The sequence below is a fragment of the Nothoprocta perdicaria genome, unplaced genomic scaffold, assembly GCF_003342845.1.
Source record: "Nothoprocta perdicaria isolate Ctin4 unplaced genomic scaffold, notPer1 scaffold_248, whole genome shotgun sequence".
NCBI lineage: Eukaryota > Metazoa > Chordata > Aves > Tinamiformes > Tinamidae > Nothoprocta > Nothoprocta perdicaria.
In genome coordinates, this window is record NW_020455475.1 from 701898 (window position 1) to 720673 (window position 18776).

The 18776-nt window shown below is 36.6% G+C and overlaps 1 protein-coding gene across 1 annotated transcript in view; it reads left to right on the forward strand.

Moving 5' to 3' along the window:
* SUPT3H (SPT3 homolog, SAGA and STAGA complex component) overlaps positions 1-18776 on the forward strand; it is a 238513-nt gene that overhangs the window by 151033 nt on the left and 68704 nt on the right. Inside the window, exons 3-5 of the mRNA XM_026039980.1 lie at positions 8710-8796; positions 9938-10028; positions 11815-11951. Of these exons, the coding sequence (XP_025895765.1) occupies positions 8710-8796; positions 9938-10028; positions 11815-11951 (315 nt within the window). The remainder of the gene's footprint in view (positions 1-8709; positions 8797-9937; positions 10029-11814; positions 11952-18776) is intronic.

The window sequence follows — 18776 nt, forward strand, 5'->3', positions numbered from 1 at the left end:
TGGGAAATCCCTTATGACTAATAAAATTTTAGTTGTAAGAGAAGAGAAATTTCAGAGTTTTCATAATAGATTATCTAAAAATCTGCAATGCAAAGCATGAAAGAAAGAAAACAAAGCAAGCCCAGAAGCTATGGTATACTATCTTCAAATTCTGGAGAAAATCTGAATAAATAAAATAGTTTTCTAGTTATTGAAAATATGAAAATATGTTCTGATAGAAATATTGTAATCTTTTTTTTTCCTATTGTTACTCATATTTTTGTTAAGAACGTGCATTTCAGAGGGTTTCATTGTTGTTGTTAGCTAGAAGGTCTTTATACCTCCCAGTAGTTTGATTTTAACCATTCGGACAGTTTCAGTCCATGCATTAAAACTGTCTTTAACCAAGGGGAAGCAYAGTAATTTATTCTTACAGAGATGTTGTGACTCAAACACTCCCTTCTCTTCCTGTTGCTTGATCCAATTTAATTAAATAATAGATTTCATTTCATAACTGCAGTAGCAATAAAGAGGAAATTATATTCAGAAGGCATGTTTATTTTTTTTCCCCTAGCCTTTTCGTGGCTTGAAAGTGATTCTTTCTCTTGGTGCTAAAGTAATGCGAAACAGCCTTTTCCAACTTATGTCCTTGGGAAATAAATGTTAATTAAAGAATGAACATTATATAGGATTTAGGAAATCAGGTCCATTTTTCAGGCATAAATATCTGTTGTTCAGATTTCATGTTTAAGCTGCCTCATATTTCTTTCTTTTCTTCCTGCAAAACAGTTCTCTCCTCTCATATCATTCATTCATGATCCCAAGAGAAAATCTGTAATGCTCATGCTATCGTCTATACAATTTACCGTGTTTTTTTCCGAAATTCTTAGATCGGTTGTTCATATAATTWARAAAAAAAAAAAAAAAAAAAGACAACAAACTAACATATAGGCATGTACATAGAAAACACRGGACTTYCTCCCTTCCTATTTTTTTCCTGAGAATAGATCTACCTGGCATTGGGATAGTTATTTTTGCAAATTCCCCTCTATTTTTCATCCCAATTCTTGCCAATTTTTATCTTGGATTAGAAGATTCTTGAAAGAAAGCTGCTGTACATTTAGTATTTTGAAGCTATTTTGAAATGGACTGCAGAGAAACTTGCTGATATAAGAGAGAAGTGCCATGAAACATCCTATTTCTCATTTGTATTTTTCAGATTATACCTTATACCCATTGACAAAAGTTTTCCCCAAAATTAAAGTTTACAGAACAGAGGGTGACTCTCCATAGGGTCATAGTACATACTGCGGATATACATTGTGGTTGAAAAAAAGCATTAAAATGCAATGGTTTTGCCATCCCCTGATATTTTTCTCTTTTTATTTTTAGTGGATGTTTCATCCAGCTGGTAGCCTCTCACTCTGCAAGATTTACACTTGCCAGTCTTCAGCCTGGACAGCAGGATGTTTTGTCTACCTCCCAAACCATTTAGCCCAGTAGGCACTTCCATGTCTCTCTGCTTAATCTGAGCTCTCCCATAAGGTTTAGGTGGAGCAGTTGCACGGGCTCCGAAGGTCCCACTTGGTGGAAACACTCTTCCATTCAAAGGAGAGGACAAACAAGCAGAAAGAACAACGTCACTTCATCACTTCATCTCCGTGCTTAGAATAGATGAACACAAGTCTAATTTTCCTTGTCACAAACAAAATCCTGACTTCCATTTGCTGACACAGGTGAAAGGAAGAATATTTATTTAGGGTCTTGATGCAACTCGTGCAAGGGTACGCCTATTTTCCTGGGTGAGCATTGCAAGGGCACCTGATTGAAACAAATGCTTCTTTCTGCAACAATGAGGGTGAGAAACCTCTTTGTATGGGACGGTGTTTCCATCAGCAGAGAACGGTCTTCTCCTACGTGCAGAATTAGCAGCTGTGGAACAATAATCCTGAATGGTGGTTTGTGCTGGGATTTGAAACCAAAGGGCAGGAAGCTGTGGTATAGTGTAAACCTCTGCCGGCTTGCATGCCACAGGAGCAATGGAGAAAGGAAAGAAATAGAATAAGCGGTAGAGAGGAAATAAATCTGAGTTAGCAAACTGTTAGAAAATAAAATAATCTTTGCAGGTCTACAGGGGGGTGAATTTTAACTCTGTTTTTGTTTTGTTTTGTTTTCTTTGAGCAAGAGTGAATGGTGAATGCATTTATTGCTGAAAACATTTCACATTCTTGTTTTTCTTTTTTTTTTCTTTTTTTTTAATAGTGCTGTAGTACCAAAAACGCATTGGGAGATCCCCTAGATGAAAGTGATACATGTAGCTTGGAGTAGCTGCAGTGATACTGCTGTAAAATAAATAAAGCAATGAATTAGGAAAGTTTCAATCCAAATACAGTACATTTTAATATAATTTTCTCCAGAGTACACCACTTAGTTTGGATAGAGGGAAATTTGCTGCCACTGATTTTCACAGGGATCACAGCATKTCCCACAGTACGCAGACATTGTCAGCGCTGTGAATGTCCTCAGCCTCCACAGGCTTCTCCTAGGGAAATGCAAAGATATTTTCTTTCAAAGTTTGAGGTTCTCTTGGCCTTGAGAAATTTTCAGTTTTTCACTGATTTCTGAATCCTTGAAACCTGCAAAGTTCTTATTTCACAAACTTTTTAGCCTGCTCAGTAGAAGAAGGCTACATCACTCCCACTTATATATTTTGAAAACTTACTCTTTTCTGTCCTGTAGTAATAAAAAATAGGGTAAACATTTCTAATTTTGCGTCTTCTCTTGCCTGTATTGTCTTCATTAGCAGTTGGAAAGAGCATCAGTGGTTGCAACCCTCAGCTTTATCCAAAATTCTGAATTCTCAAGGTCTGTATAGCCCACAAGACCRTGTTGAAGCTGAGCTCAGTGTGAAGCTTTTTCTGTATTTAAAAGCCTTATAGCTTTACTGCTGTTGAGATGATTTCACTTGATTTGATTATTGTCACCGTCTTAAAATATCGAATGTGCAATAGGCTCKCTTTTGCTTTTACAAGGAGAAGAAGAATTATGAATATAAAAGGCTAGCCCCAAATGCTGAATTTGGAGTTAGAATTGAAWGAAGGAAAAGTAGAGAAAAAGCTATGCCTGAAGTTTACATTGGAATATAGTTAATTGTTCATACCTGTATTAAATTCTTCTCCCTATCTGATAGAAAATATAACAGCAAGATCTAATTAGAGAAGCTGTATTTGTGAAAATGGTATTATTTGTGAAAAATATAATTAAAAAAAACAGATTTTGTTTTAAAGTAAAACTGCTGAAAAATAGCAGTATTGATTTCACCATTTATTTGGAAATTTATTATTTAACTCAATAGAATTTTGAAGGACATACAATTGCTAATAGATGCAAATCTTCATGATCAGAAGAACCTAGGAAAGTAGACCTTAAAAATATATTACCAAGGCCCATATATTTCAACATCTTCTATAAGATGGATGGAAATACTTAACTAGGGGGTGCTTGATATGCCAAATGGCAGAGCTTCAGTCCAGASGGACCCTGATAAACTTGAGCATCTGTGAAGTTGCTGCACCTGTGGCAGAATAACCCAGTGTATCATTAGAYGCCTGGGAATCTACCTGACTGCATATTCCCAGGTTTGGTGTGTTAAGTACAGGCTGACAGTGCCTTGGACAATCAAGCACAGTCTAGCTTATTCTGTTGCATTTATGTATCCCTTTGAATGAAAAAGGGTATGTGCTTTAACTTAAAAGCTGGTAAGCTTCCATTTTATCATATCAGCCTTTTGATGAACACTGTCCAACTGCTGAGATGTCCCGCAGGGTAGAAGCCACTAAACCCGCAGGGAGCTCCRGGAGCTCCTGCACACCTCTTCTGTTGCACATACCAATTCCATGGAGTTTCCTAAAGCCTGGGGATGTTTTTACAGGCTTCTTTTCTTGGAATATATATATATGTTTATAAGGGTCTTGCTTGAAACATGAGGAACATTGGCAGAAACATGTTGCAGTTTGCTCTGCTCCTGCTGTTTTCACACCACATATGCATGTCCAGTTTTCTGTTGCCCGAATCAGAATGAAGAGTCAGTAGAATGAAGAAATATTACACCCCCCAACTTTGCCAGATACTCAATTGAGTGTTGTAATCAAATATCTTTTCTTCCTTTTCACACATTTCCAGTTTGAAAGACAATAAGGAAAGGATTTTCTTCACTGTTTGCTAGTCTGTTTTTTTTTTTTTTTTTTTTTTTTTTTTTTTTTTTTTTTTTTTTTTTTTTTTTTTTTTTTTTNATTCTGAGTGCTTGCCCCAGATACCAAAGCCACCACTCCCTATTGGACCTATAGATGTTCTCTCTATCCTCTCCAAGAAAACAAAATCCATCTGCTGCTGGAGAGGATTCTTCTGCAGACCTTAGTAACTGGCTGCAGAGTCTCGGTAGCCAAGTCAGAGCTCGTAGGGCTGCCTGATTTGCGGGATCCAAAAGTCATTGGCATCAGCTAGAAGGCGGGATGAAGTGGTTGATCTTTTTTCAGATGTTAAAGGGTAAATTTTTGAAAAGAAACAAACAGAGCAAGGGATATAGTTGGGAGCAGGTTCTCAGTGAGCACTAAGACCTGAATGGCCATAACATTTGAGCTGTATTTTTCTTATTCTCATGATCTACAGGTACTGAAATTCAAAGGATATTGTATAATAATAATAATAATAACAATACTCTATTAAAGCCTCCATTTGGGATGTTGAGGGTTTTCTTCTCTGGCATTCAGCTTGGAGTGGATTTTTGACATCACCTCTAAATTCAGAGTATTCTATGGTGTATTTTTTTAGATGCATATTTTTGAAATAGAAAAGGTTAGAAATTGGTAAATCTTCATGCATGCTTAATAACAAAACAACCTTCCTGTTTCCTCCCCTTGCTAAAATGCCAGGTGAACCATGATCTGATTTTCCTCTATAATAAAAACAGAATCATAGCTCTTGAAGCATTATTCTTGGCTATCAGCAACCTAAAGGCATGCAAACRTTACCCATTCAGCTCTGCTATACAGTTTAATTGGAGTGATTATGTCACAACATCACATGCTTGTTTTCCAGCTTTTTGACTGCTTGTCCATCGAGACATTTTTGTAGAAGTAGTATTGGTGATTGTTGACTTTGGAGGTAATGGAAGAAAAAATAATTATAGAAGAAAGAAAAAAAAAAAAAAAAGCAGACAGTACCACTGAAGTAACTGTGCTGCTGTCACTGCAGAAAGAATACTCCTTTCAACAAATCTATAATTTGCAGAAGTTGCAAAAAGAAAATAGCCGTAAGGTGACTGTTAACATAGTTCAGTTCATCCTGCCAAGAAAGTTAACTTCATAAAGTCATTAAACCAGTGATTACATTTTAAAATATTATTCCCCAGCCATTTCTTCTTAGACGTTAAAATACAGTTACTGTATATACTACCTTCTTTGTAATGTGAAAAATTGTAAAATACACTTATTTTTCATAAACTCCTAATTATTAACAGAGCTATTTGCGCTGCTATAGTTAAAGTCATTTCAACACTTCCGTTATTAAAACTTCACTTTTAGGGGTTCATAATTTAGCTGCAATAAAAAATATATTCAGATTCTGAGGTCTTAAATATAGCTTTCTGATATTGGGAAAATTTGGGCTGTTTCTTCTTAAAGAMGCTATGATAACTTGCTCTTCTTTGAATGATCCATAATAAAATGCCTTCTGTCAAAAGCTAAATAACCCAAATAATTTCAAAAATTTGGGGGAAGAAAAAAGAGCATGTTGGGACCCAAATTTGATACCTGGTACCCAGTATGGCCAAGGCTCAAAGAGAAATTTTCAGAAATTATTGGTGTATCTCTACTTTTGCCTTTCCACGATTGCTATTGCAGCATCAGGTGTGAAAAGTCATCATAGCCCTTAAAATCATAGATATTAGCTGCAGTTCCTGGCAGCAGACCTGCTGCCAAGGAGCTAAAAATCCACGAAATTAAGGAAYTGAAGCATATTACATATTAACGGTAGCTCTGGGACAGTCAAACAAGATAGTTGGCTATAATGCTAATTATAGTGGARCGCTCGTGTTGTGGTTTGAATGAGTCAATTATGTGTGCGTTAAAACTATAAATACATCTTCCCCCTCAGCCTAGGCTGTGTGGGATGTAATTTTTTTTTAATTGCTTGGATACATATTTACCTGAGTATAGCCTGGTTTCCCAGGTAAATATGTGTGTACCAATGCAGAACTCATTATGGTCTGTTTGRATAAATAATCCATATTTTATAACTGTGCAGGAAGTAATTATTTTCCTATTTTGCTCTCTTTAAGCCAAAGAAATTAAATACTGTGGGTTCATTACTTAAAATAAAATAGATGCAAAATTCAAGGCAAAATGCGAATAAAGTTTTCATTGTTTAGGTAGCAGCTAAGAAATATTTTTTTTCCAGATTTTAATCTTGTTTTTAGCCCAGAATAACTCCACTAAAGTAAACTCTGTTATTCTGAATTTACTTAGAAGCAAGTAGGGCATGAACTTGGCCTGTTATCCTTCATCTCCCTTACTTAACTGGGCAAGTCCTGTAAGTAACCTGCATGCAGCCTTTTCTTTACATGATATTGTCAAGTGTTGATCATTTGGAAAAATAAGGTCTTCAACTGCACATAGAAATTAAAATGCCCAGATTTCATGGTAAGAAAAATTGTGTGCCTCATAGTTATGACCCTATATACGTTAGCTGGAACGTAYGATCCTGCTAGATACTTCTGCTGTTGCTTTATATGGATTTGAAAAAGCTGTGCTGTATTATCATCATGGTAAGGTCATTTTTTTGTGACACTTATAAACTTCCTAGGGCCAAAGTCAACCTTGGCACAAATCCATTAGTGGCACTGGATTTATACCAGGGATGCATATTAGCTCGTTCCCGGTAAATTTATTTTTATCCAGCTCTTTATATTTTACATTTGAAATACAAGTACCTTGAACACCCCCAAATGCATCACAATAAGAAACAGTTTTGGCTCGCGCCAGAAAAACACAGTGATCGTTTTTCACATTTTTCAAGTCAGCGTCAGGAGGATTTGATTATGAAGACTCCTGAATTGCCAAAAACTCTGGTCTCAGTGACCATAAGGGCCATGGATCTTTACAGAAGAGACCCCAAAGCTCACGAGTTGCATTTTAACATACACTTAAGGTTTTATATGCATGTGATTAGTACAGAAAAGAAAAATAATGCAGTCCAGTATTATGATTTATAGACTGCATCTCTTGYGCACTGAGCACTTGCCAAGATGAAAATCTGCCCCCGCCTCTAGTCTCCCCACATCCCACCCCCTTTGGATATTAGAAACAGCTACTGTTTTTGTTGATCTTTTTGACTTCTGAATAGGCCTATTTCAAGGCATAGCAGCATGGGAGCTCAGATTAATAATATACTTATTCAGCCAGTGATACAGAGTGAAACCATTGCTAGTGCRAGCAGGATGGATAGGGTTTCTTTAAATTATTTTCAGGTGCATTAATGCCTTTCTGCAAGAAGAATATGAAGATATTTGGAAATAAATTCAATTTCTGCTCATTGATCGTGTTACAGGTGTGTATGAGGCTTAACAGCAAGATTTTTTTTGAAGACATCTCCCTTTTTGAGAACTKATGTGCTGTGCTCCCATGCAGCGCCTCCATCAGAAAACAGCAACGATAAAGGCTAATTAGGATTAAATCTCATCTTTTGGATAGTGGTTTTGACTTTGGAGGAAAAGGTGTGCTTCRCATTGGGAAACATCCTTTCAGCCCACCAACTTTACACCTCAATGTTGCTAAAGTCACCGTACGCCACCTCACACGTCGGGTTGGTCCTGGTTAGGCCTATGGATGGCCGAGCACCTCCCTGGGCAAGGCTGGGCTCTGGGCTTGCACTACCGAGTCTTGTGCAACCAACCTGATTTTCTTGAAGTCCTAAAGGGAGATGAATTACAGACTGGTTCACTCAGTCCCTCAGAAAAGAGATTTTTGCTCTTTACAACAGAACTGGAAGTGCTCTGGACCTCCAGAAGCCCTGCCATGCATYCTCTTGCAAGCAAGGAGAGACCATCTCTCCATACATCCTTGGCCACCTCCAATGGATCCGGTGGCATCCCTCAGTCGTCTCCTCCTTCATATCCAAGAGAACTGGTCTGCTCAGTCAGTGTTTCTTTTATCAATTGCTTGATAAAGGCGAAGTCTTCATGTGGGCATGATTTCTAGTAACGATAAGTCAGATAAGGTGGAATTTCTTTCCAGAATACTTAAGTAAGCTCTTTAAAATTAATATTTGTTATTCTAAAAATTTGGAGAAGGATCAACTCACCATCCACAGTTGCAGATAAAATGGTATGGAAAGAATTCGACATTTTTACGTTACCTGAGAGAATTCTAAGTTCACTTTCAAGACTAACACAGAGTAGGGAGGAAAAAGAGCCRTGTAGAAATGATCGTTTTAAATATAAGCAAACAAAGTTTTTGCTTGAGATTTTTGACAAATGTTTCAGGCTTTTTGTGAAATTGTTGCTCTCTTTTTGGCTAACAGGACCAGAGTCAGTGACACCTGGGAGAGTCCCAGCTTGTGCTTTTAAGGGAATAGATTTTGCCATATGCTACCATGAAGAATATTATCTGAACCTATAAAAAAACAGTGAATACAATTTTTAASTCACCATCCTAATTTTTGCATTTATTTTAGTTGCAGCAAGCAGCTGATGTTTCTCAGATGAGAGGAGCTCGAGTCATCTCYGCTGAAGATCTCCTGTTTTTAATGCGCAAAGATAAGGTATGTTGTATTTTACCTAATAAGATGCTTATTATCATTGATTGTGTTTGCTTAGCTTGTAGCAAAGAAATCCATAATCATGAAGAGCTTTGCTAAAAGGTATGACTACATTGTGACAGCACAGTAGTTACATTGCATTGTAATCAATTCTCATTTTCTCCATCAACTTCATTAGTTGATGAACTAATGGTTACTAACAGTAACTTTTTTTTTTTTTTTAAATTAGCTTTAAGATGGATGATGTGCCTTAGAGGTGAAAGCAAATTCTTAATAATAGTAATATAGATATGGATCCTTATCCATTATAAGGTTTTCCTAAATATGAAAAATAGATATTGTGATCCTCCTGCTTATGCAGGCTGCAGATGACAGTGTGACTATAAGATTTTCCTTATTCAGGCTGTCAAGAAAACCTATGTATTTTTTTCTAATTGTCTTATTGTACTTTAGCTTACTAAAATCTCCAGATTTAGAGATGATCTTGCTTTTTCTGAATAACAGGTAGATCAACTCAATAGCTAAAACCAGAATTTTCCCTGAGAATCTAAAAGCCAGTTTCTTCAAATTTTGAAATTATCCAAAAAATTCTTTTTGGCTATTTTTATCAGCAATATTTMTTTTCTTTTTTTTTTCTTTTTTTCTTTGACTAGGTGAAATCAAATGACCAATACATATCAAATGGAAATAACCCTAAAATGTGAAAAACAGTTTTAGTGACTTTTTCTGATGTGATCAGTAAGGCTATATTGAAAGCAGTGTTTAAAATTGATGTCAGAGATCATGGAAGTCTCCATWTATAGGTTTGAATTATTATTAAGTTGTGGGTTTGGAGTGCCCAAAGGAAGGAAGCCTGAATTTTTTTGATTTTCTGCTTTCTGAAAGTTAAACTCATTACAGTCTTTTGGTTGGCAACCAAAGTAACAAGGAGCCCAAAGAAATAATTTTTATGTGGAATTACGGCTGACCTTGATGAACTATCCACATATGGATGTTTAACGGAATAAGGAATTTTGAACATTGTAAAATATTTACTGAATACTGTTATAGATTTCTGTGTTTCTGTTTTATAAAGTTGGACTAAATAATAAATAAGTCTATTAGCTAGATATATATTAATATTAATGTATTTTTTTTCTCTTAGAAGAAGCTTAGAAGGCTACTTAAATACATGTTTTTTCGAGACTACAAATCTAAAATTGTCAAAGGCATAGAAGAAGATGACCTCATTGAAGGTAAAAAAACATGACAGTGTTTTGGGTGGAGGTCTCATATTTTTTAAAGGCCCTGAACAGCTTAGTGAAAATTACATATATGTTATCTATAGTTGTAAACACCAAAAAGCTGACTTCATGGTAGTTCTGTTTTAAATCTCTGCTCTTCAATTTAAATTATTTCAAAATAAAGTATTTCCTTCTACCTTCCAAATGATAAGTGAGAGTGTTTTATTTCAGAAGTTTGTTGAAATAAGAAATGAGTGCTGATTAAAAGCCGAATTGATTTCACTATGTTTAATTTAAATGTGACAGCTACAGTGTGCAAGTGGGAGATTCTTGTTAAATTATTATCAAAGAGTTTTGACATTTTTGCAAAAAAAAAAATCTAAATTTATTTAATACTAATATGTGATTTGGGCTTGCAATACTTCATACTTTGAATTTTTCCTTTAAAGAACAGGAAATATTTTTGTTTCCCCATTCAACGAGCAAGACATTCATTTAAACACCAAAGCTCTTTGAATTACAAAAAAAAAATTAATCTCTGCCATATTAACTTCTAGCATAAATATCATATTAATTGTTAGTATAAATATATACAATTRCATCAAAGGTTGAGTTATTTATACCAATAAATGAATTATCATCTCATTTACAAAAAGTTAAAACTTTATCATAACAAATATAAATCTCACCATATCTTTATGGCAGTACATTGCAATCTACATATGCCACTTTTTGTATTTTTAACTTGCTTCTTTTCTTGGAATTTTAAAGCTGTTTTTTTTTTCCCTTACAGTGAATTCTGTGTCTTTGGKACCACTGACATATTAATGTTACATAAACTGTGCACTTGTTGCTTTTACTTACTTAATCTGTCAGTATGATTTTGTCCACTCATTAGAGATTTCATTTGCCTGCGGCATTTTATTTTCACAATAGTTGAAAGCACATTGTTTCATGCAAGCTAGCTGGCAGGATACCTGACAACTGTATTTCTTTAAGGCTTAAGTCCATGTCACTACTTCACTACTTAACAACACATAAATGCTTTTCATAAGTCATTTACRTGCTCACGAAATGTTTACTAAGCACAGTTGATCTGTTAATTGAAGATCGTGTTTTGGCTTTGATAATTTAAACYTTTTTTTTTGGCACTTGAATATTTTCATAGCTATTTTTATCCTTGGAAAAATAGAGATCATTTCACCAGGATTCTTTAGACTTTGAGTAAGGGATGGCCCCTCATCTGTAGTAAGAGCAGTGGAGTTGCACCCTAAAATTTATATGCTTTAGGTTTTAGGTTGTAGGTGATTGAGATGTTCAGATATTGCTTATGCTTTTGGGAGAGTGTGTTCCCTGCATATATTATATTACCCTGAATGATTTTTATGATTTCTTTTTTACAAATAAGGAAGATAATATTGTTCCGTGACTCTATCCACTCTGAATCCTTCAGTAAAAAATAAGAATATATGTGCACTAGATAAAATTATAAGCAGACTTCCTTGATATTCCCGGACTTCCCACCCAGGCTGTCCCAAACTGCTTGTCCCAGTGCTGATGTGACCTAACCTGATACAGCCTCCATTGCCTAGAGGTTGGTGTCTTTAGACTAGATCATTGCTGCAGCCCACTGGTGTCTCCACCTCAGATGTGTCACAACCTGTCCAAGGAGGATATTTCCTACAGAACAACTTCCTTTCGAGACAAACCCTCTTCAAAGAGAAACTCTTCAGAGTTGGTTCATGCCTGGCATAGCCCAATAACTTCAGTTTGCTGGGGTTTGTTTGTTCTTGCCTAGACAAGTTCAACAGTAACAACACCAACAAACGGCAGAAACTTGCTCAAGACTTTCTCAACTCCATTGACCAGACCGGGGAACTCCTAGCCATGTTTGAAGATGATGAGATTGATGATGTTAAACAAGAGCGGATGGAGGTAATTCCTTTCTTTCACTRGTAACTAGGTTCAGGAGAGAAACATGTACATATATCATGCTGTATCAGCTACCTCAGAAACGTGTGGTTATCTTGATTTGGACAACTGCAAATGATTTGAGTTCCAGTTTGCCCTGGGCCAAAACCATGCTAAGTTGTCCAGAACAGATGATAAACATGTATTTCTGATGTCACTRTGGGCTAAAAAGAATGTATTTGTTTAGTAGTATGGTTTTGCTTATGATACAAAAGACAAATACTGATTATACTTATTTCTTTCAAAACATTTCATAAAATTAGAGCTAAAACTTAATGAGGATGCTCGCTCTTCTGTGAGATCTGTGCTATATTGGTGTCTCTGAGGAGCTAGGAAAGCTCCAATCAATTTTCAAGCATTAACAGAGGAGGGCAAGCAATTCTTCAGCTTTGCTTGAAAAGCATCCACTAAGGCTGTCAGGTAACATAGAAAGGTCATTGACCTCATTGAAGGTTAGTGATTGTATCTGCAGTTTTAATTTGATGCAAGAGGACTATATGGGTAATAATAAGCCACAATGTACAAATGAAAGTCAAATAATTTGAAAATACATGACRGAAATTAAGAACAAAATCCACATTACTTTTTCACAGTGTATGATGGTGTTATCACTACATTGTGAGCAGAGGACCCACAGTATCAACGTCAATCCTATCAATGAACAGTTGCAAAGCAGCCAACTGTAGTGATGGAAAAAAAGCCAAACCAATAACAGCGTCGTTTCATACTCCTACTTCATTCTGTAAATGTCTAGTTTTTATCACTTGTTTTATAGTGCTGATACCTCCCTCAGCCTCAGGAGAAAGCCTCCCCATCAGGCACCCAAACAGACATACAGGGAGGGCTTACAGCATCACACCATGAATGCTCTAGTTCAGGTTTTGTTCCCTTGGTGTTAACAGGAACACCGTGTGTCTGTCACTTCGCCTGCTAGTTTAGGGATATATTTCCAACACTCAACTGTTATGGGCAATAATTCAGTTGCAGCAGCAGCCATAATGCTTTCATAGTACACTGCAGGTCTGAATAAACAGTGGAGGGAAAATAACTTTAATAGGAAATTATGGTACCTTAAAAGTAAGCTATCTGCCATGAAAAAAAAAAAAGTTAAAACTGCTTTTAGAAACGGATCAGCTGAAGTTTGTGACTCTTTAATGCATATTATCCCATGAATTGTATGTTAGTTATTTGAAGATTACGGCTAGATATTACTGTTTGTAGAAGTTCACTGTGGGTGTAATTTTTCCAGCGCTTCTCATCAGTATATTCTGTTAGTTCTAACTTCTCCTGTGAACTAAACAAATCTCATGGAGCAGAAAGAGCTGCATACAAAATAAAATATAGTGCAATAAAGTGTAGATGCATTTGGAATATATCCTTCGCTTACATGAGGTTRAATTAATCTCATTTAATTCTGTACACAGACAAAATTAAATGTGACATGTTAGCCAATCTCCCGGACTACTTTTCAAGGACTTGTATGCAGTTCATACCCACCCATCCCTATCCCATCCATTTTTGGATATAAGGGATCATGCACTCAGTTTCAATTAGGGAAATAAAGCAGATATTAGACAYTTAGTATATGTTGATAGTAGTAAACCAGTGACTGAAAAGATTCTTTGGCACTGGAACATGATCCTTGATATTAACATGTCATTTAGCCTCTGTTTGGAGGCTCTGAGGACAGTAGCACAGACACAAGGGGCAGTTCCCTGCCCTGGCATCTTTTAATTTAGGCAACTAAAATTAGATGGCATCATTCAAAAAGCCTATGGGCTCTTGTATTCAGGGAGTATCCAAAAGATGGAGTGGAAGTAGTCAAATCCATCATAGTAATTCAGAAAAAAATGTACAAAGAAAATAAGCAGTTCTTTCAAAACAGCTCTGAGTTCTTTTACTACTACTGTTCTCATTTCACTGATGAAAATTATGCCAATGTAAGTGCTATGTGGGGTCATTACTCTTTAGGGGATATCTGTTCATACAGGGTGTATCAATAACAAGCTGGAATTTGATTTAAAGCCCATATGGAAAGCTTAGTGYTGTAGTACAGACAACACATACTTAATGGAAACTGCATGCCAGAAGACAAACTATGAAGTTTTATATTACTAAGCATGAGGACATGATTTCTCAGAGCATGCTTTCTTTTTTGATACACACGTTGTTATGGTAAACTGAAATCCAGAAWGGTTCAGTTCTAAGTTATTCTATTTCTTATAAAAGGATACTTTCAACTTATTTTATTGATTTTTTCAGATTGTTCTTGATAGAAGCTATGTTTGGGAAGGAATCTTGGCATTTMGTTGAGGAGTGACTTTTATTATTTCATGATATTGTGCCTAAATCTAGTAAGTTATTAATTTTGGAATCCAAGTCTGTAATTGTTAGATTTAAAGATATAGCTCCAGATGAAAACGTTTGAATTGAAGTGTTTGCACGTGAGCTAAGTGTCCAGTCTCCCCCTATAATCCATAGAGACCCAGTCAGTGCAGATAGGGGAGTCCAGAAAGGTATTCATTTGACTAAATGTTTCCTAAAGTTTTTTCAGTGAGCTACCCAGCTCTTTAAATTCCACTGGATGTATTATATTTTGTAGGGATTTTTTCTATGCTGTTATTCCACTTGTATCAAGGCCAGATGTGGAAAGTGGAGGGTGAAAGATTAAAACAAGAGGTTTTGGAGGAGATGTGGAAAAAGCTTGTGTTTTTTGAGAACTAGCAAAAAGGAGTAGTAGATAARCCTAGCAAATACATATGAATAATCCATTTCACTTGCTTTTTCTCTTCTCTTTAAAAATGTAGACAGTTCTGGATGTTCCATTTGTTTTGTGCTGTTCCATGTATAGATTTGCAGCTTGCTACTCTTTATGTCATTTACAGSCTACTTATAGATCAAATGACTGTCTCTATGATATAACATGATGGAATTTCTGAGCAGTTTTCAATCTGCTTCTTGAAGCCTAGGAGATTATGTGCATATACATGGAAGCCTTGTAGAATAAATTTGTTTCAAATTTAGGCGCTCAAAAGTTTGGAAATTGTAGTATTAAAATTGTCAGGATTATCTTAATTTATCATTGYGACTATGCATTTTAATACTCTCTTTAATTACATGGTCATACAACTTTTCTCCACAAAGTCTTGGCTTCATTGAAAGCATGGAACGAACAACTCTTACKTAATGAACTTAGTGTTCTTACCCTGTGTTTAGGTAGATACTGTAGTTATTACAATTTATTCATGTCTTGTCCTCAAGAGAAGCAGGCTGACAGCAGAAATCTTGAAAGGTAATGGTGTCCAAGGGCATAAAGGCCTCTTATTTACTTTAATTATCATGAAAATGGAAGCCATCTGGGATGAGTTGGTACCTAAATGTAGTTTGACTTCATAAGGGGCTGTTGAGAGAATTTAGACCAGCTGGATGACCATGGGTCAGCCCTCATGAAAAATCAACAAATGGCAGCAGGGCAGGCCTAGGACCTTAAGTTTTGAAAAAAAAAAAAAAAAAAAGGTATAGAAAATGGTTTTTTTATTCTTTTCTCGATATTGTCCAAAATAGGCTAAGGCCCCAGTGATGAGACAGGGCAGGCCATACCTTTAAACACACTGTGTCTCATGACACATTCCTATAAAGAATTAAGCCTGCAGTGTAAACCAGTATCATCCTCCCCTATGTGTCTAGCCTAGTAGGAGATTGTATCTTGAATTCTCTGAAAACTAAGCAGTATGCTCAACAGGAGAGGGGAAGTACCTGCTCAATATGATGTGGTTAAAGAGTTCTAAGGTCAACACCAACTACTTTTGAGATCGTTCTGTATAAAGATTTAAATCTAAATCTATACAAAGATTTAAAAGGAGTGTAAATAGGATGTTAATCAAAAAGAATCACTTTATTCTGTAAGCATTTTTTTAAATATGCAAATATGGAGGAAATAATTTCTGCATATCAGGCCACTCTAGTCAGATGAGTACAAAGACAGCAAAACCAGCAGTGTCTTTTTTCATCTCTTGCCTTCCTGAAAGAAGTGTTCTCACTAGCAGAAATCCATTATCAAGGCCTTTTTTTTTTGCACTGGATTGACAAAATCTGTTAGAAAACTCTTTTGAATTATGGCAGGAATGAAAATCTGAAGGATCTCAAGGACATTTCCAGTTCCCATGTTTCAAAGATCAGATTTTCTAACACTATCATGAAGTGGGAGATCAAGTCTTGGGAGCAAGTTCAGAGGGACTCACTTCTCTCTCTGCCTGGGAGCTCCTTGCAAGACCCTGCTGGCTGGTTGGCCTCTTGATGTTGGTCAGGCAGTGGATCTTTTAGCCAGGCTCCATTGTCCACTCCTAAATTTCTTGTCTCCTTCCCTTTAAATATCCCTATCACAAAAAGTCTTTCCTAGAAGAAACTAAGCTCTTTTCACAAATGAGAATAATAGTGGAAGGTTCTCTATGACATGAAATAGAAAGAGTTTTGATGTTTGTTTGGTGGTTGTTGGTGGTGGTTTTTTGTATCAATGACCAAAGAAGAGAAAAGATATCTCAGAGTCATGCTAGATTTGACAGATACATGAGTTTTTTCTGCTGTTTCTTTACAACACCAATATGTTATCCTTGTTGTCCAGCAAGGTCCTTTTCTGCTCTCCTTATCCTGTGGATTTGTTAGGGGAAAGATGGTGTCTTTCCTAGTGTTAGACTGTTTCTACTCAGGAATTCATAATTTATTTTAATTATCTTTATGTGCAAACTTGTTAATACCTTCTTCATAATTACTAAAAGGCCATTCCTATTAATTTGGCATTTACCCTCTGAGAGCAGAGTGAGCAAGTTATATGCCAGAATAGCCCCTTAACAGTATGTAGTTTAAGGACAATATAGGGCCATTTTTAGGCTGCATTCCAGCTAAATATAGCCAAAATGAGCTCAGATCTATTGAAGTGCAAAACTCTAAGAGGAGAAAAAAAATCTATTCAAAATTATTGAGTATACTGCATTTGGCTAATGAAGTGCTTGACCCATAGATCACCAGCTGCCATAGGACTATTCAGTGGAAGAACTACTGTAAGCATATGTTTTATTTATGTTCTTCCAATAGCCTCCAGGACTGGCTGCTGTTGGAGACTGGGCTAAGTGCAGAATTGCTCTAACTGTCCTAGGAGCCCTAGACCTCCTTCTTTTAGATCTTATATCTATTTTTTTTTTCTTTCTGTCTAAAGGATTAGATGTGACTAGTGCAATCTTATTCCTCAGAAATGAAGATGTCTTTTGTCTAGCTTCTGGTCTATAATGCTTGTCATATGTGCCTGATTTTTATGGGATTTTATGAACAGTTGTCAGAGGCCAATCTAAGGAAAAATCTAGAATTACTTGATACACTTGGGAATCAGTCACTAGCTGTAGGTCATTCTCCTGCTGTAAATCAGTTCCATTTGGAAAGCTGAAAGATCACAAGACTTGATTTAGTTCTGCCCCCTTAGTAGATGTTGCCTTTTTTAGTAGAGTGTTGCCTTTTTTGGCTCCATTGGTTCCCAACAAGGTCTCAGTTGGTTAGATCTATGAGAAATGTGGTTCCTTCCTACCTACAATCACAGAATCTCAGAATCACACAGAATCACAGAATATTCAAGGTTCGAAGGGACCTCTACAGATCATCTAGTCCAACCTTCCTGCTCAAGCAGGCACACCTAGAGCATGTGGCACAGGGTGGCATCCAGGCGGGTTTTGCAGACCTCCAGAGAAGGAGACTCCACAACCTCACTGGGCAGCCTGTTCCACTGATCTGTCACCCTCACAGTGAAGAAGTTCCTCCTCACCTGGAGATGGAACCTCCTGTGTTTCAGCTTGCACCCATTACCCCTTGTCCCATCACTGGCCACCATCAAGAAAAGCTTGGCCACCCTCCTCCCTACAATCTCCCTTCATGTATTTATACGTGTTAATCATATCTCCTCTCAGCCTTCTCTTCTCCACTCACACAGTGTCTCCTCATATGAAAGATGTTCCATTCCCTTAATCATCTTTGTTGCTCTCCGCTGGACCCTCTCAAGAAGCTCCACGTCCCTCCTATGCTGGGGAGCCCAGAACTGTACCCAATACTCCAGGTGAGGCCTCACCAGAACTGAGGAGAGGGGCAGAATCACCTCCTTTGACCTGCTGGCAACATCCTCCTGATGCAGGCCAGGATCCCATTGGCCTTCTTGGCCATGAGGCCACACTGCTGACTCCTCGTTAACTGGGTGTCCACCAGGACTCCCAGGTCCCTCTCCGTAGAGCTGCTCTCCAGCAGGCCAACCCCTAATCTGTACAATCACAGTACAGTTTAGATATCCTAAGGAAATCCAAGTGACTTGTTGCCTAAAATGAAGGATAATAAACATAATCTGTTGATAAAAGAATTATTTCTTATTTAATAAAGACATATACTAGATATACTAACATTTTTGGTTTAAAATATCACCTTGTTGGGACTACACTATTACCGAATACTACACTATTTATAAGATAGGATCCTAAAGCAGATTTTTACAAAAAATATAATTTTAGTACCAAGAGTAAGAATGAGAATGCTACTGTGATGATAAATGCAAAGTAGACATGTTCATGTAGCTTTAGTTTTATTGGATTTTCATGTAAATTAATACATGAGGAACTTTCCAAGCATAGGATGTTAACCAGGATAGTTACTTGCTATTGTACTGCAGGAACATGTTCATATTGTCTTCAAGCATTACTTAGCGTGTTAAATTCAGAAATGTTTAGCTGTTGAATTTTATAAATCAAATAATAATAGTAA